General features: G+C 37.1%; 2 protein-coding genes across 5 annotated transcripts in view; one reads left to right on the top strand and one right to left on the bottom strand.

The window, feature by feature from the left end:
- DHX29 (DExH-box helicase 29) overlaps window positions 1-13,152 on the bottom strand; it is a 42,389-nt gene extending 29,237 nt beyond the window's left edge. The window contains exons 1-6 of one of the 2 annotated variants that reach the window (XM_045794331.2): window positions 12,826-13,152; window positions 5,729-5,802; window positions 4,239-4,352; window positions 3,194-3,323; window positions 2,318-2,460; window positions 550-678 (exon numbers count right to left, since the gene is read on the bottom strand). In XM_045794331.2, the coding sequence (XP_045650287.2) occupies window positions 550-678; window positions 2,318-2,460; window positions 3,194-3,323; window positions 4,239-4,352; window positions 5,729-5,802; window positions 12,826-13,006 (771 nt within the window). In that variant the 5' untranslated portion in view covers window positions 13,007-13,152. The remainder of the gene's footprint in view (window positions 1-549; window positions 679-2,317; window positions 2,461-3,193; window positions 3,324-4,238; window positions 4,353-5,728; window positions 5,803-12,825) is intronic. The other variant, XM_087862143.1, reaches the window with a different exon arrangement.
- An 87-nt stretch (window positions 13,153-13,239) lies between these two features.
- Window positions 13,240-19,223, top strand: part of MTREX (Mtr4 exosome RNA helicase) — a 93,263-nt gene continuing 87,279 nt past the window's right edge. Inside the window, exons 1-2 of one of the 3 annotated variants that reach the window (XM_087862145.1) lie at window positions 13,329-13,580; window positions 17,450-17,509. In XM_087862145.1, the coding sequence (XP_087718271.1) occupies window positions 13,466-13,580; window positions 17,450-17,509 (175 nt within the window). In that variant the 5' untranslated portion in view covers window positions 13,329-13,465. Of the gene's footprint in view, window positions 13,581-15,726; window positions 15,777-17,449; window positions 17,510-19,223 lie in introns of all 3 variants that reach the window. The other 2 variants (XM_045794333.2, XM_045794332.2) reach the window with 2 other exon arrangements.

Here is a 19,223-nt window from a genome sequence, read left to right as displayed (position 1 = left end):
CTCATTGGAATTTTTCATTTCTCTGGTGACTAGTGATCCTGAAATTATTTTTACATGTTAACTGGCCATCCATGTATCTATTTTTGTGAAGTGTTTATTGTTCTTTTAAAACTTCTTTATAAATTCTAGACAGAAGTCTTGTCGGGCATATGTATTGTAATATTTTCTTCCTATAACTTGTTTTCATTCAACCTTAAATTTTTAGTTTATCTTATGGTATCTTGGTTTTCTCCGACCAGACCACGGATTTCCTCTGTAAAGAAATGTGCCTTTCTTTTATTATCTAAGGAATTTAGCATACTTCCTACGGATGATAATCATGTAAAAATATCTTATGATTATCTCTTTAAATATGGAAGGAATATAAATAACAGCTACTGAGCAGTTATTTGGTGCCATTCCTATTTTGTTATTTGTAAGTTTTGTTTAATCTTCACATCAACTCATAGGGGTATTTTTAATCTACAAAGGTGAAAACTAAGTCACAAAAGTTAAATTACGTTGCCTATGAACAGCCAGCTAGAAGCCTAAGACAAATTTCTAACTCACAGGGTCAAACTTTTCCTCCGCTTCTAAGCTTTTAGAATTTTCACTCTTTTCTTCTTCGTTTTGCTGTTCAGCATACCGCAAGATCCATTCTTTCATATTTACTTCCAAATTTTTTTCTTCCTTTTTTGGCTAGAAAGGAAAAACAAATATCTGAAAAGCCAAAGTTAGAAAAAGGTGTCAAACTATTATCAAGTGTACCTGTTTTTACTATTTTCTTTACTCAAACAGCAGACATGTAAGCCACAAAAATCTTATTACATACTGTTCTGTGAAGGACAAATGAACTCAACATTACTTTAAGGAGTCCAAACTTGCAAAATCCAAAAAATACGTTTTTATAAAGAGGCAAAAAAATTAAAGGAGAACTGTTAAAAACTAGTGTTATTCCTTAAAAACAGTGGTTTTCTTGGGATAATGCTTCCAGGTTTTTGTTTTGTTTTTAGGCTTTACTGAAATACAGCGGATATATTTAAAAATTGTACAAATTTAATGTGCATATTAATGTATCAGTTAGAGATAAGTTTATCATACTGTATATATAAACTCAGTATTTTGAAGAGTTTGGACATATGCATACACTCATGATCACTACGATCAAGGTACTAAACTTATCCATCACCTCCAAAAACTTCCTTGCGTCCTTTTGTTCACGTGTGTTAGTGGGAGCAGGGAGCAGTGGCTGTAGTAAGAACACCTAACAAGCCATCTATGCTCGGAACATATGTTAAAGTGCACAATATTGCATTAACTATAGGCACTATGTTACAAAGACCTCTAAGACTTATATAACTGAAACTTTTAAAAAGCAGCATTTTCCCACTTTCCCCTCTCCTCCCTTCAGCCTCTGGTAAACACCATTCTATTCTTCTATGAGTTTAACTATTTTGGATACCTCACATAAGTGAAATCATGCGGCCTTTATCTTTCTGTGACTGGCTTTTTTCACTTAGCATACTGTTCTCCAGCTTCATCTACATTTACAGAGGTTTTACAATATGCAGGGTTATTTTTTTTGAAGATTTTATTTATTTGATAGGGAGAGAGAAAGCACAAGCAGGGGGAGGGACAGAGGGAGAAGCAGGCTCCCTCTACGCAGGGGAGCCTGACATGGAGCTCTCAATTCTAGGACCCTGGGATCACGACCTGAGCCGAAGGCAGACGACTAACTGACAGAGCCACCCAGGTGCCCCATGATATGCACAGTATTTAAGTGTAATGCCCTAATGAAGTACACCTTCCAGTATTCATGACTTTCTGTAATCCCCTTCCACACGTATTTTGGAATTGGAAACATGACTTGTTTCAACCAAGGAAACATTAGCACAAGTGATATAAGCTGGGGCTTATTATCTTCAAATACTTGCTCTTGGAAGCCAGATACCATGCAAATCAGACCACTCTGCAACCACCACATATGAGGAAACCCAAGCTAGCCACATCAAAGAGGAATGCCTGGATAGCCCCCAAAGAAACCATTTTGGATATTCTAGCCTAAGAAAATACCTTGCAGAACAGAAGGACCAATTAGCTGAGTCCAGTATGGACAGCAGAATCTAAAGAAATTAATTGTTGGTTTAAGCCACTACTTTTTTGGGTGGTTTGTTATGCAGCAGCAGATTACTGAAACAGTGATAGAAAAGCCTGGCAAAGGAATTAGTTATTTTTAATAAGCGAAAATGCTATTGCAACCTGGCATTTCTACTCATGAACCGTTACATGTGTTTCATTCTAACTTTATACAACTTTAAATGTTTAATTCTTTAATTACCTTAACCTTAGTATCTTCTGGTTTTTTTGTTTTAGGCTGCAATGGAGGTGAAACAGTGGCTGGTATTTGAGGAGACTGGAATTTTGGCCTACTTTTAGGTTGCTGTTCTTCAAACTCTTGACTGAACCCTTCAGGAAGTGCATCTTAAAAATGGGAATAAAAAACCCATATGATACATAAAACATAAACACTTGCATTCATTAAACAAACACATAAACCCTTGCATTATCATACATAAAACATAAAAATACATTCATTAAACATACACATAAACCCTGCCTACACAAAGAGCACTGACTTTTCTTCCATCCCTCATCTCCTATGAATAGAAATCCTATGATGAACTTGGCTTTATTGTCAAAGTAGGAGTGGAAACACTCATGAGATAGCTAGCCCACTTCAATTTGGCCATTTATTTCACCCTCAATGTGTTAGACTTCTAAATTTTCAGAAAAAGATCTGAACCCTTTCCAACTCTTTGGTTGCCTGTCACAGTATATATGGCAGGATCCTTAATCATATAAGCGATTTTCACTCCTGGTTCTTGCCAAAGATTACAACCTTGGTCTTCTGGTTAAACAAATTTATCCAAAGCCAGATGGCCCAAATTTCTGAACCAAAACCAGGAAACATTGAGAATTTGTTGTATTCGGTTGACTATCGACAACTGAAAGTAATGCACAAAAAATAATTTCTTCTTGCATGGACTACAATCTCTGAAAATATACTGTAAAGAGCGAAAAAAAGTAAGAACATTTGCAAAATAAGTAATTATAACAATGAAAAAATTTAGAGCTTGATACAAATGTCACATATGCTGAAATAACTTCGAAAGGGTTTTTGAAACTGAAAGAATTTTTTGACAATACTACTTACCATCTGAAAGATTTAAACAGAGCCAATCCAAGGCAGAATGGAGATCACCTCCCTGTAAAAGTGTGTTAGTCATGGCATCTTCAATGTCCTTGGTCTTAAATGAAAATGCTTGTAAAGCCATGTATAAATCCTATGAAAGGGAAATGAAAAAAGGCATTCTATTTTCTCTCCTTTTATTACTAATTTTATTCTTCTACTCATTTTAAACCAGAAACTGATACAGATTTTATTTTCAAAAATACCATTTTCTCCCCTTCTAGTTAGAAGAGTTAAATATGCTCACCAAATTGAGAATTGAAAACTATGGATAAATTAAAAAAGGACCTGGAGACACTGCTCATATTCTCAGAATTCAACGATACTGTTTGCAATGTATTATCTTTCCTTCCAGCCATTTTTCTATGATTTTGTAAAAACAAATTTCACTTAATAATGTAACATAAGCATCTTCCCAAGTTATCGGAAACTCTTCATCACTTTTAATAGTTACATAACATTCTATTGGGTAGACATTATCATAATCTAATTACATAGTTTCCTATTGGTGACCACTTAAGATGTTTTCTCTTTTTAAGTAGTCTTCAATGAACACGTTCATAAATAAGTAAAGCATCTTAATGTACTTTCTAAAGCATGATCTTTAGAGCTGGGCAGAACTGGGTTCCAATCCATACTCTGCTTACTCCGCTACTTACTTACTAACAACCTCCAGATATAGTGTCTTTAATCTTTCCAAGCCCCAATTTCTTCATTTGAAAAATGAGGCAAAGTACCTTCTGGTACTGTGTCAGAGAAAAAATAAGCAAAGTGCTGGCTACAGAGTCTAATATAATCTGGGGAATGTAATTTAGTTTTCATACCACCATTTTAATGTGTGTTCTTGTATCTGGCCCAATTCCTTCCATATTCTTGCTGTTGGAAATGATCTACAAGAAATCTCAATGGAAGCTGAAGAAGTCATTTTATCTCACCATCTCACATGTGGAGGGAGCGATCTTAAAAGTGCTCTATTAAAAATAAGGGACTTAAAAAAATTGCAAAATACCTGTAATTTTTTGGCAGTAAGTCTTCCAGAAATCACTCCCTTGTCATTATTTTGCTTTTTATGCTCATTTATCACTCCAATAATTCTTTGCTCCAGTTTGTGATTAATTACCACCTGTTGAAGCCAAAAAGGTCATACCAACTGGAATCTTAAATTATTAAACAATATGTAATAATTAGAAAAAAAATCACAGTTTTCTATATCCCTGCCAACCAATCCAAGAATTTCAGTGAAAAATCAGATAAAATAATTATTGCATTTTAGACTACCATTCACTGGACTCCATCTGTACCATTTATTTAAGAAAAAACATGACAGGGGTGCCTGGGTGGCTCAGCTGGTTAAGCGTCATGGTGTTAAGTATCAGCTCAGGTCAAGATCCCAGGGTTCTGGGACTGACCCCCACGCTGGGAATCCCTGCTCAGCAGGGAGCCCGATTCTCCCTCTCCCCTCGCCACTATTTTCCTCAAATAAATACATAAAATCTGGAAAAAAAAAATAAGAAAAGAAAAAATGTGACATGGAAAAAGCAACATATGGCAAGAAAAAATCCTTTTAAAAACCCTCCTGAACCTGCATGTCTCAAGACACTGGATTGCTATCGGTAGAGACTGATTCCTAAGCTTGATCCTAAACAAGCTGAATCAGAATTCTCGGAGATGGAGTCCAGAAATCTGCTTTTAATATAAACCACCCCAAGCACACAGCTTGAAAGAATGGACGCTACACTCAAAAGACCTATAAGATAAAAGTAAAAACTATACAAATAGTAATAATTAGGCTACGCACATTCTTTTGGCTTCCAGGGTTTGATTCCTGTTTTTCTATTAGCCATTTTGTCTTCAATATTTTTGTTCCATATGTTCTTTCCACATTTTTGACCTAAGAATACATAAACATCTACCTCCAAAGACACCTTCCCTTGACCACATCTTTACTGAATGCCTACAATGAGCTATGTTCAAAAATACACTTCAGGAGTTCAGTCTAGCAGAGGAAATCTATATAAAAAGATAAGCTGTAAACCAGCACAGCAATTATTTAAAAAGGTATATGAAAAAAATATGGACCCACAAGGAAAATTGCTGAGTTATGAAGGACTTCCTACAGGTTCCAGAGGTGACAAAGGGAGAAGGGGAAGTAGACAAAAGCCTGGAGTCATAAAATCATATGGGATTTGAGGGAACAATGAGATTTAAACTAAAATTTTAAGTGGAGAAGAATGGAGAGAAGGCTGGAAATGTACACCAAATCAGGTCTGAAAGGACGCATATGCTATCCTTAGAAATTTGGATCTTAACCAGATCTTCCTTAATTTCTTATGGGCTTTCAACATATGTGTTATGATTTACTTCTATCTTGTACAGATCAGCAATTAACTACGACAAAAAATTTAAATACCCCATAATTTTCTTATATTTAAGAATATCTTTTTTTCTTCTTTTTCAAAGAGAACATTTCTTGAAATGACTCAAAATCTCAGTACTCACTTTCAAAATAGATTTATCCAGATTAGCAGGACCACCAGAATCATTTGCAGAATTAAAACTATAAATTTTCGGACCTGTATATAACAGACAAAAAGTAGTCAAGGCAATTTAGTCATTAATAGCTATTACGTTATTTTAATTTTCCTCTAAAAAATTGCTAAACATTAAATATTTGATTTCAGCTCTTTTTTCCCCACTTCACCAAGTAATCTACAAGTAGCAATACGGCCTCTAAATTTTCAGAAACATTTTACCAATTAGATTTCTCTAGGTTAACCAGTTACTTACAAAGACCAAAGGCCTGTACATTTTTTAAATTAAATCTATCTTCGTATTTTCACAATCAGACGCTTTTCTGCCTGGCACTTGGCTGAAGTAAGACCTCTCAGAGGATATTAAATTCCTGGTAGAGACGATGGTTAATTTTAAAGAGAAACACTCCCCCAAGCTAAAAATGAGGTGGCAGTTCCTATCACCTTCTGCTATTAATAGAGTCCAAGGTGGCTGTCTTAGTTTCCTAGGACATACCACAAACTTGGTTGGCCGAATATAACAGAAATACTCTCTCACAATTCTGGAGGCCAGAAGTCCAAAATCAAGTTGTCAACAGGAGCATGCTCCCTGCAAGCTCTGAACAAGAATCCTTTCTTGCCTCCTCTGGCTTCTGGTGATCCCAGGAGCTGCTTGCCTTGTCTGCCTCTTTTTTATACATAGGGCTTCACCTGCCCTTATTCCCTGTGTGTCTGTGTCCCAATATCCCTCTCCTTTCTCTGGACACTACTCATTGAATGATTTCATCTCAAGATCCTTGACTAATTATATCTGTAAAGACCTTGTTTCCAAATAAGGTCACATTCTGAGGTTCCAGGTGCAAATGAACTTTGGGGGAGGGGGGAACGTGACACTACTCAACCCACTACAGATGCCAACTCTGTTCCAGCCAACAGAAATGCTATGTGTATCATCAGTTCTCTAACAATGACCAACCAAGAAAGAATAAATAGTATTAAAAGGTACTTTCAAACCTTTGGTCTCATGATCTCCTTACTCTCTTAAAAATCAGTGACGATCCTAAATACTTTCTGTTCATGTGAATTGTAACACTGATATATAACATATTGTAAATAAAAAGGGAAAATTTAAAAATATCCATTAATTCGTTAAAAATAACAAACCCATGAGCAGTTAATATAAACACTTTTTATGAAAAATAACTGCATTTTTCAAAATAAAAAAAAATTGTTTTCCATTTTTGCAAATTTCTTAATGTCTGGCTTTTGCATGCCATTTTCTGTAGTACTATCATGTAGCCATTGAAAAATACCACCGTATACTCATGAGAAAATAACTACAAAAATGACAACGTTTTAGATAATGGAACTAGTTCTGATCACACAGAGCCCCAGCCAGAACGGTCTCAGGATTTCCACAGAATTCCTTGAAACACACTTGGTGAACCTCTGCTGTGTAAGAATAATCCTAGACTCTTAATAATACTTACTCTACTGTTACATACCTCAGAAGAAGATTTTTTTTTTTTACTTTGAGAAACCTAAACATTAAATTAAAAAATTGCTTATTATGATTTTAAAGGTCAAGAACTTTAAACTTTGTTGACTTACATGAGGGTATTCATTTTAAGACGCTAATCAGGCATTTTAAAGCAAAAGTTTCTGAGTGTTAAGCACTGACATTTGGGCAGTCTAAACTAGACACATTAGTGGTTCCCTGAATTACTTCTATGCTCGAGTTCTACAAGGCTACCTAGAGTATATGAGAAGAGAGTGACAATTCTGGCACAGTATGGTTAATTTCCTTATCTTTTAGTCTTAGACTTAAACTTAGTAACCTTCCTCATCAACTCATGTCAACAGTCCGATGTGAGAGGACCTATCAGTAGTCTTTAACCATTCCGTGAGGTCTAATCAATTGCAGTAAAAATTTAGCATACTAATTAGAGTTTACGAGTCTCCCAAATCATTGAGGGGACCCAAATAGAACCCTTTTGGAAAAGTACAGACGGATGAGCAGTTTATTACCAAGACTATACTGAGAAGCAGTTCAAAGTTGATGTGTTACTGATAGAGGTGAAACTGTAAATTCCGTTGACTTTTTTGTTTGTTAGTAAAGACTAAAGTAAGCAGTAAGCTCTGAAGATTGCAGTAAGCTTTCATTTGTCTCCTCCAACCATTCCACCTAAGACATCCGACGATATTACTTCCTTGAAGTCAGTTTATACAGCGAACTTCCAGAGGGCAAATAAAAGAGCTGAGTCCCCAGAAAACCAGGAGAGGAATGTACGCAAATACCGGTGTAGATTCACTTGTCAAAGTGTCCCTAAAAGTGGTCATGTTTTTATTTTAATCAATATGCTGAGGAAATGAAGCAACAATGAGATCTTGCTACAGAGGTATCACCAATTAAATCAAGTAAACCAGTAAGGCCTTTTCTACTTCAAATTCTTCTTAAAACATGTTCAATCAGCAAAATTTGAACCTTTTTATGAGGCATTACCTATTACGGATATCTATTATTGTCCCTGGAGGCATGCAGAGGCTACTAAAAAGACTGAACTTACTCAATTCCCTGAAACTGCTCTAATTTTCTATTTGGCAATTCTTTGGTCTCCTTTCCTGTCAGCTTCCAACTTTTCAGAATGTCAGTCTAACAGCTCTCTACTACCAGATTCAAATGTGTTACTTAAGAAAAATTTAAGGCACCAGAAGAAAACAGATATTCAAGCGTATAAATTACTAACCCTATTTTCAAATGCAATTTTAAGTCAACAGGCCATGGTATAAAGATGGTTCCCATTCTTTTGCCAAGTAAGGTGCACAGGATTTATCACCTACTTTCCTTGTTGCTTAAAGACCTTTTTCCAAACACTGTGGTTTTCCTTTTCACACACAGGGAGTTACTGGAAATCTGACTGGAAGTAAGGATGTTAGTGTACAGTATCTCTAAGGCAAAAGTATTACGGATTTTAAATTTATAAATTATATTTCACAGAACGCAACACATTATTGTCAAAAATATTAAAGCTGAAGCACAGAATTGATTTCAAGATGACTCAGCTAATAAAAAAACCATCAGCCAAAAATCAATTTATTGCCCAATACTCTTCCTTTCACAACATATTCTTTTAAAATGTATTACATTTTACATCACAGAGTGATTTTAATGGCCCACTATCACTAATACTTTTCAGTTGCTAGTGCTGGTGACAGGTGCACTGAGGCACTCTGGTTTCCTTCTGACGAACAGTATACAAATGCCAAGGGATCTGAACCAGCCAAGGGATCCAAACAGAGATAAATAAGACCCAGTCCTTGTCCTCATGGGGCAATTAAGCAACTAATTAACCAAATGAGCTCTGAAAGGGAAGTACAGAGTATTTAGAGAACAAATGAGGATGAACGATACAACCTGAGTAGTCAAGGTCTGTGAGGAAGTCCACACTGCCAGAACCACCTGACTAATCTGATCCTCTAAAAATGTAAACTAGGTGAAGTCTCTTCTACATTTAATACCAACACTAGCCCCCTCTCATTCCACCCAGACACTTTCTTGTTTTCTTATAACATGCCAAGCTTACTCCCATCTTAGGGCCTTTGCCCTTGTCCCCTTAGCCTCAAACATTCTGTCTCCAGATTTTCTAAGAGCAGGATGCTTCAAACCATCTCAGCATAGAAGTTTCCTCAGGGAAGCAATCCCTGTTCTTTTTTTTAAAAAGACTTTACTTATTTGACAGAGACAGAGAGAGAGAGAGCATGAGTGGGGTGAGGGGCAGAAGGAAAAGCAGACTCCCTGTTGAGCAGGGAGCCGAATGTGGGACTCAATGCAGAAACCCTGGGATCACGACCTGAGCCGAAGGCAGAAACTTAACTGAGCCACCCAGGCACCCCAAGCCTTCCGTGTTCTATGCAAAAACAGACTCCACCACCCAATTTATTCTTTACCGAGTCATGGTTTTCTGCCCTTTGTCACACTTTTTCTGATTTGAAAAATATTTATCATGGTTTTTATGAGTTCACTCATGACATTACTCCCCCAGTCTTCTTTGCCTCTTAGGATTTCACCTGTCAGCTAGGTTTAAGGATTTTCACACATACAAGCCTTACAGTTGTTAGCTCTCTCCCCCGACCAGTTCATGTGGTATTCCCAGTGCCTAATTCTTGCCTGGCACATAGCAACAATTCAAAAATTATTTGATGAACAAATGAAATGAAAAAACAGGAGTAGGAGAATACTGAGAATTGTGCCAAGAGCCATTTTATGGCAGTGGTGATTCTCTACCTCCAGACGAGAGGACAATTTTGAGATAGTAATGCTACATACAATGCCTCAAACTTTTGAAAAGGTAAGAGATGAAGTGGACTAGAACAGTTACGCTCACGTTAGCAACTACAAGTTCAGAGATAATGTTTTTTCTCCAAAGTAGGCCTAAGATATGTTATATAAAAATATCCAAACAGAAAAAAATAAAAAAAAGAAGAACTGTGTGGCAATCTTTGTTCACAGATTTATATATACTGCTATATATATTAAGTTATAAAATATTTTCTACAAATTTAATAGATAACCTTTCATTTTCTCTCTCTTGATTTCTTAGCCTTAATTCCCCTGAATTTCGTCTTGTCTCTTATCCAAGAAAAATTTTTAATGACTATACGCACAACACTGGAATAGATACTGAGGTATATTGATACATATCCATGAAACAGTTTCTACTTCCGAAAATTTTGTAGGCTATTTCCTCACATACAACAGGCAAGACCTGGACATCAAAAACAATGATTCAAATAACAATGATAAATGAGCTGTGGATACAGAAGAATTCAAAATGTAGTTGACATCTGGAATGGTTGTTACAGGATTTTGGAAGACAGCAGGATAGGTGGTGTTCCATTAAGAGAAAGTGGCAAGAATACAGGAGGAGAAAGTCAATAGCTGCATTTGGAACAACGAAAATACCCTAGATTTGCTGTAAGTGAATAAAGGAATTAGTAAAAAGGCTGGAAAAAGGGTTTTAGGTGCTAGGTGAATGGCACGGACTTTATCACAGGGTCAGTGAAGATACTGTGGAAGAAACTGAGGAAGTGCTATGAACAAAGTGGCGTTTCTCCAAGATAAATCTGATGCTTGAATGCAGGACAAACTAGAGGAGGAAAAATAACAGAGTTGGGGAAACCCATCAGAAGGCTTTGTTGGTACTCCAGGAATTCATGAGCGCCTAGACAGGTGTGAACTGCACAGAAGAAAAGTTAAAATGGTGTACACAGAGGATAAATGAGTCAAGACTGAATGAAGCTGGGCAAGAGATTACACATGAGGAAGAAAGGAAGGCATTAAAAGTAACTACTGACATTGAATAAAGAGGAATGTGGAAAATAGGAACAAGGAAATCAAAAAAGCGAGTGTGGGGAGAAAAGAGTAGTTTAGTATTAGTCGAGTTAAATTTGAGAGGCTTGCAAAATAGGGCCAAAAGACCCAAGTAAATATAGAAATGGCTGATTTGGGATTAGAATAAAGACCAGGACTGGAGAGACTGAGGAGTCACGTACAAAGGACAAGACAGAATTAGTAATGGAAGTACTCCCCCAGAAAGGCTATAGAGACAGAACTATACTGTCAAAGTCTAACACCTCTGGTGAAGGTCACATTTTGGGGCAGGTGGAATGGGAAGACATAGAACAAATGATTATTACAGAGTTGAAAGAATTCAGAGGAATATCAGGAAAAGAATGCAAAAGAGGCTGATTGAGAGTAAAAGTGCTACAGAATAACAGCCGAAGAGAAATTCTATGTATCCGTATTTGCAGTTATTAAAACTTTGTACTTAAAAATGTTATAATAAATTGTAGGCAGCAGCTCTTTCTGCCCATGGGTCCTGTACCCCTGCTTTAATAAAACCACCTTTTTGCAACAACAAAAAAGTCATAACAAATTGTAGGGCAAAGATTTATCTATCCACCTTCTACGCGAAAGTTTGTTAAGGGTCAACTTCTCGCCCTCTCTTCGGTGATGCAGTACCTCAAAGACCCAAGCTCCTTCCTCACTCAAGATCTTTGCACAAGTTCCTTAACTCGGCCAGGGATACTACTTCCCCCATTCTTTACAAAGTTAACACATATTAGTCCTCCTGATCTCAGTTTAACTGTCCCTTTTTCAAAGAGACCATGTATGACCTCTCCTCCTCCGCGGTAAAAATTAGGTTACCTTGTTAAATTTTCTTCCTTAGTTTTTTTTGGTGGCACTTAGTAAGTATAAAGCAATGTTGGTGTGATTATTTAATGTCTCTATCCGCCATTACATTAGCAAGGTCCATGAAAGGTGATGTGTCCGTATTGCTCATCCCAACCCTAACATCGTGAAAGATACAGCAGTATCTGTATACGCAATAAATATGTGTTGGACCAATATTTCAGTAAAAACTACAAGCAAACAAGCCAAGCAGAACAAAACAGAGTACACCTGCTCATCTTTTGGAATCAGTTGTAATAGGGGCCTCCTCATCTGTAGCCGGAATCAGCAATCTCTGAGTTATCAAGCCAAATTGCACAGTACGCCAAAACAGCATGGCTATGATAAAGATCGGCGATAATTCCACAACAGATTATAACCATATTCGGTGTGTTAGTACTGAAATTCTCACTACAGATTTTTCCATAACCCATGAAAACACTACACCCTGGCTGAAAATGATATGAAGAGCAAGTACAAAATGGGTCTGGCTCCAGGAGGTTAGGAATTCCACATCCTACCCTCTGCATCAGCGTAGCTAGTTTGGGTGACCGCTCAGGACGGATCCCTGCTGAGACGGAACAAATGCAATTTTTATTCTGTTCTCGGAAGAAAAAAAAGGGGGGGGGTAGGTGGGAAACGCCAGGCGGCAACAGAGCTACTGTCATAACTTAGGAGGCCCCAACAGCTTACACTGACCTAGAACAAAACCACCAGATAGGGAACTAGCAGCTCCAGGTGTGGGAGATACAAATTTTGAGACCTAGGGCCCACCCAAGTTGCGCTGGCTTCTTTCCTGGAAAAAGCAGCAGCTGCTAGGGGTGGAAAGCCCAGCGCTCCAGGACCGCTCGTACCTTGCTTAACTCGGGGCTCCCTGGTGCTGGCGGCAGCGGCAGGGGGCGGCCTGGCCACGGGCTTCTTGTTTGGGGCCTCCCCAGCAGCTCCGGCCTCGGAGGATTTGGCTCTGGAAGCAGACACTGCGGCCCGGACCGCCGCGGCTCCCGGAGCCTTGTGTTTCTTGTTCTTGCCGCCCATGCTGCAACTGTGCAAAGAGTGCCACGGTCCAGATCCCGGAACCGCCGCAGCACCGCCTCCAAGTGCTCTTTACATTCCCCGGGTCCCACGCAGCCAACCTGCGTCCTCCATCCGGGCTTCTGGGGCCTGGGCGACCGCTGCCTTGCAATTGGTCCGACTCGCCACGGTTCCGCCTCCTCGCCGCCCCGTAGGTGCCTGCGGCGTGCCGGGCCTCCTCTCCACGCTCCCTCTTTAAGTCAGGGAAGTGGCCCCCGGGTAGTGGTCGGAAAGGAAAAGTCAGAAGATAAGAAGAAGTCAGGGAAGAATTCTGGAGGATGGTTGTATGACGGATTACTTTTTGTCTCCTAAGGGCGACAGCTGAGGCTTCTCTTGGCGTCACTGCCGGTGCGCTCGCAGAGCATCGTGGGTAGGAGGGAGTTTTGGTCTCCCAGCTCCGAAAGATGGCGGACGCTTTTGGGGATGAACTCTTTAGCGTGTTCGAGGAAGACTCGACCACCGCGCCCGGATCTAAAAAAGACAAGGAGAAAGAAAAGGGGAAATGGAAGGGGCCGCCGGGGTCTGCGGAAAAGGGCGGGTAAGGAAGGTGTCAGGAGTTTTTTTCCCCTCTCTCTCTCAATGCTGCAAGGGGAGAAAATACAACGTTCTTTTGTAGAGCATGAGTAACTGGAGTGTACATCGAGTGGCGTCGGGAAGTGAAGGGGTTTGGGGAAAATGTTGGAGGAGGAGGAAGACTGTTGGTTTGGTGAATCGAGATTTTGGCGTTCCCCGGTGTCCGCCGGCAGCGTGAGCTCCAGCCACTGCAATTCTTTAACGCCTAGCGTGTTGACTACCGCGGTGTGCGCTCTGGGGTTGGGAGGGGGAGGTAAGGTATTTCTTAGGTTCTGTACCCCACAGTACCTGGCACAGTCTAATAAATGAAACTAATGACCTGTTCAGTATAGGGTTAAGAAGCTTAGAAAACGTGACTTGGATTGACTTGGTACGGACTACAGGACAAGGTAGAGAAATTTAATCTCCAGGCTTTCTTTTTTTGCCCATAAAAACGTGAGAGTGCCTACTACTGGGGTTGTGAGGATCAAGGGAGATAATATATGTAAAGCACCTGAGGGTGCTTAGCACGTAATATATTGTCAACAGCTGGTTATCCTTGAGTTTACCAAGAAAATTTTTAAAACTTACCGGTTCCTAAACTTGAGTATAGACTGATGCATAAAACTGCCTTAAAGTGTACGGAATTGTTCATAGTAGCGCCAGAAAAAGTTAATACATGAATTAAAATAAGATGATTCTAAGTAAAGTAAGATGATTCATTGTTTATCAACAAAATTTAATGTTCACTGGGGGAGATACCAGGAGAATGAATTAAATTAGACATGATTTTGCTCTCAAGGAATTTTTAGTCCTGATAAAGAGAGGGAACAGGTACATATTTTACAGGTTAGTAGGTGATTGAGATAAAATAAGTTGTGTATACAGTTAATTGCTATACAGGTTCAGTAAAGAAATATCTATTTGTGTCATTCAGGGAGCCTTACATGCAAGAGGAAATGATTTGTTACTCATGGGCAGATTTTTTTTTTTTTCAGAGTCCAAATTGGGCTAGAGGGAGTGTTAGCTTTGGGAAAACAAGAGATAAAACTGAGAGTACGAATTGGTTTTAGATTGTGAAGGATCTTGAATATCAAGCACATGAACTTTAATTTCATTTTTAAACCGTGGTGAATAAGTTTTTGTGGGTTTTTTTGTCCTAATTTGGTGACTGGGTAAGTAGAGTGGTAGTTTAGGAAAATTAACATGGTGGTGATTGTTAAGAGTATATTGAAAGAGGAAAGACAATAAAAGTAAGACAGTAAATTAAGGAAGTATTTTTATTTCTCAGGAAATCAAAAGAATCTCAAGTCAGAAGGTGGCAGAAGGAAGAAATAGGAAAGGCACAAAATGTGAAGAAAAAAAAGTGACAGGCCTTAACAATGGAATACTAACAATGGAATAGGCCATATGTCTTTTGGACGGATAGCTGAGATGAAAAACCAGGTCCTTTGTCCTCTATAGTCTCTAAAACCTGAATTTTCTTTCTTATGCTGTTATGTAACGAGCTCTTATATCCTTAAGTATTTACTGTAAATTGTCCTTACATCTAAAGCTTAACTGTCCAGTATAATACCCACTATGCGCCTGTAGGTGTGACACACACTGTAGCTAGTCAGAATTGAGATGTGCTCTGAATGTACAATACACACCAGATCTTGAAAAATTAATGTAAAAAGATGCAGACTACCCCATTAATTTGTATCTTGATATATACTGAATTGATAGTATTTTTTATATATTGGATTAAATGAAATATATTAAAACATTTATTTTTAATGCTTTTAATATGGTTAGAAATTTAGAATTACATGTGAAGGTTGCATTGTATATGTATTTATTGGACTGCGCTGATAATAGTTAATGAGATTCAGGTTCAGTTTAGATAGGAATAATTCATAGTGCAGCTGTGTACTTCAATTGCATTACATCATGAGACATATGTAGTTTTTAAGATTGATGAGTGTTAAAATAGACCAACCTTATCCCTCTTCAGCAACTTCTCTCATAATGGCTTTAGCATGATTGTTGCCTCGCTCCATTATTTCCATGGTGGTTGGCAAAATGGTGATTTTTTTTTTTCTATTTTTGTCCTTTTTGCATTTATTCATCAAATCCATCTATAAAAAAAGAACATTCTCCTATCAGCTGTTTACCCTGAAATACAGTTCATAGAAGAAAGGTAGGAAAATGCTTGATTCTTGTTCAGTTTGAAGAGAAATGAGTTGTGCCCTAAGGAACTTCTAATGGTGACCAACATGGGTGTGTGATTATGTGTTTAGTTTCTTGATGAATGAATGGATTTTTATGATTTGGTGTGTTGCACTCCTTTGCATTCTTTTTTTCTTTTTAAAAAAGTTTTATTGGGGTATATTTAAAGTATCCTAAATCATCACCACAGTCAAGATGACATTTCCAAGACTACCAAAAATTCTGCATGCCTGTTTGTAGTGCATCCCTCTCTCCAGCCCTGCTTCCTGGTCTTTCTGACACTAAGAACAGCTTGCATTTTCTAGAATTCAATTTAAATGAAATACTACAGTGTATATTCCTTTTTTGCGTGGTTTCTCATACTCATTGCTTTGGAGCTTCACTCAGTTGACGTGTGTATCTCCAGTTCCTCTTTGTTGCTTTGTAGTGTTCAGTTTTATGGATATACCATATATGTTGATACCTTCATCTTTTGACAGACACTTGAGTCATTTGCGTTAACTATTTTTGATACTCCTACCAATGAGAACTCTTTAAATTGGCTCTTGTGTTCTTTGACCAGCTTAGTCAGGCTTTGAGAGCTTCTGTGCTTTTTGGCAAAAGATTTTCTAGACTCATAGTATACATATTCAGTCCAAACCCGGAATCTGCTCTCTCCAAAGGGTCTTCAGTTCCTTATAGTGGGAAATGTTATTTGGTGCTTAGAGTGCTCATTGCTTTAGGATTTCATTGCTTTTAGGCCTTTAGAGTGGAAGGAACTGGGGAATCACTGTTTTTAGAAAAAAAGTTCATACTGACATTTACAGCATAATTAATATTACAGGGTTTTTATTTGGCTTTGATAATTGTATCCTTTTTTTTTCTCAAAATCTTCATCCCTAATGATAATTACATAATTAAATTTTATATATTATAATAGTTAAAAAAAATAACAATATATAGTAGTATTACCATTCAGAATAGAATTTATCCTTAGAAAAAATATCACACTGACAATGAAAATACTCTTCAGTAGTTCCTTTTCTAAATATTTATGCTACCAATTTGATATCTATTCTGTTCATTTGTTTCAATTTATTTTCTACTTCTAAGGATTGGTAAGAATTTATTTTTTAAGAAATTATGTAAAACATTTTACAGTTCCAAAATAGAAAGTATAAAACAGTACATTCTTTTATCTTTGTGTCTTCTGCCCTGTTTCTGACCTCCCCTTGAGTTTTTGGTTTCTTTATTTCTTTCTAAAAAATACACATGTGCACATGCATGTCTGTGTCTGTTTTCTCCACTCATTGTTATACAAAATATGCCATTTAAAAACTGTTCTTCATCATTTTTCATTTAACATGATGAAATAGACATAACTCCGTGTTAGTATGTAGAACTCTTTTTTGTTTTTTATACCTGCATGGTTGTAATTCCTTATGTGGATGTAATGTAGTTTATTCCATCAGTATTCTTTTAATAGACATATTGGGTTATTTTCAGTTTTTTACTATTAAAAATAGTCTTGTACATGTTTGTCCTTTTTTTGATTTTTAAAATTATTTTGCCATTTTTTCTTTGGGATAGATTCCTAGAAATGGAATTATGAAGTTAAAGGGTACCTGTATGTAATTTTGCTAGGTGTTGCCAAATTCTTCACAGGAGATGTACCATTTTGTGTTTTCAACAGTGTGGCAGGCAGAATGGTGCCTCTCTCCTCTCTGCCACATTGAGGTCCATATCTCAATCCTAAGAATGATTATTAGAATTAGAAAATTAACACTGATACAGTGCTGTTATCTAATCTACGGATTTACTCATATTTTGCCGATTACTTTAATATCCTATATAAGAAAAGATTCTGTATAGGATTCCATGATGTCATGTCTAGAAATAACATTTTCATGCAGTTTCAGTAAATCAAAAACTTACTCTTCCGGGCGCTTGACTGGCTCACTCTCTAGTGTGTGCAACTCTTAATCACAGGGTTGTAAGTTCAAACCCCCCACTGGGTGTAGAGATAGTTTTAAAAAATAAAATCTTGAAAAAAAATAAACTTAAAGAGTAAGCTTGTTATCTCTGACACTTTATTTCCATCCTTCTGTTTAACTCAGGTGTTTCAAGTGTGCAAGTTCCACATGTGACATACATACCCAAGCTATAAGAGAAATAAATAATTGAGGATCTGAAAGTCTGACATAGTTATGAATCATATAGCTCTTCTGAAGGAAAGCGTTCTATAAATTTAGGTTTTAAGTTGCTCAAAGTTACGCAAACTAAATTTTTCGGTTTTATGGTTGTCACCAGCTGCTGCTAAGTTTTAGTTGTCTGGTTTTGACATTTGATACTTTGACATTATTGATAATAATTCAAGGATAGATTATCAAGGATAGAATAGTAGAATGTTAGAACTAGAGGGATCTTAGGTATCATCCAAATGCCTTACTTTACTGAGGTTCAAGGATACTGATGGCTTGTTCAAAAGAGATTCACTTTAGTCAGCCACAAATATGTGACAAGGGTGAATCCCTTTCTGACTATGGGAGCAATAGGATTTACAAATTTCAGGTTTTGCTAAGCATCAAAGAAGGAACTTTGTTATGGAAAGATTGTTCAAGCATACATCATTACTATTTGTTACTCTTTAAAACAAAACACCTTTCTCTTGAAGTAAAACAGAAAAAGAGAAATGTATAAGTCCATAAGCTGAATTTTCATAAGATGAACATACTAATGTAACCCTCATTTGGGACAAAAAATAGAATATTTCAGACATCCGTCTTTTCCCCCCAGAAAAAGTGACTATCCTGAAAACGTATTAGTTATTTTTTTCTGTTTGTGAAGATAATGTAAATGGAATCATTCAGAATATATACCTTTGTGTCTGACTTTGGCTCAGCGTTGTTCATGAAATTCATGATGGTAGCTATCGCAAGTTGAATGCAGAAACAGATGCAGACTCCAGATACGTTCTCTTAAGCCAGACATTAAAGAGATTTGCAAAACTGTAAAACAATGCTGCTCTTCTCATTTTGAAAATACTTACTTTTTATCAGGTGTTATTTATGTTAACATTACGGTTTTGTTATTGCTATTTTAAGAGGAAATAATATTTTTAAAATTCTCAATTTTAATATCTGTTGTGGTAAATAGCAGTCGGTATAACTACATAAACAAAATTCTTTGAAATCCTCCATCATTTTTAAGACTTGTAAAGAATTCAGAGTTCAGAAATTTGAGAGTCATTGATTCAGTGTAGTCTAATTTTTATTTTCCCTGTCAGTAATTATTTTGAGCTTATTTTCATATGCCTACTGGCCATTTGGATATTCCTCTGGTAAAATGCCTGTTCAGGTCTTTTTTTTTTTTTTCCCATTTACTTATTTTTTTAAATTTGTAATCTCCACCCTCTATATTTTATTTAGATATGTGGCAT

The sequence above is a fragment of the Ursus americanus genome, chromosome 5, assembly GCF_024610735.1.
Source record: "Ursus americanus isolate L20-20 chromosome 5, mUrsAme1.1.p, whole genome shotgun sequence".
Classification (NCBI taxonomy): domain Eukaryota; kingdom Metazoa; phylum Chordata; class Mammalia; order Carnivora; family Ursidae; genus Ursus; species Ursus americanus.
This window is presented reverse-complemented; position numbering and strand designations above follow the sequence as displayed.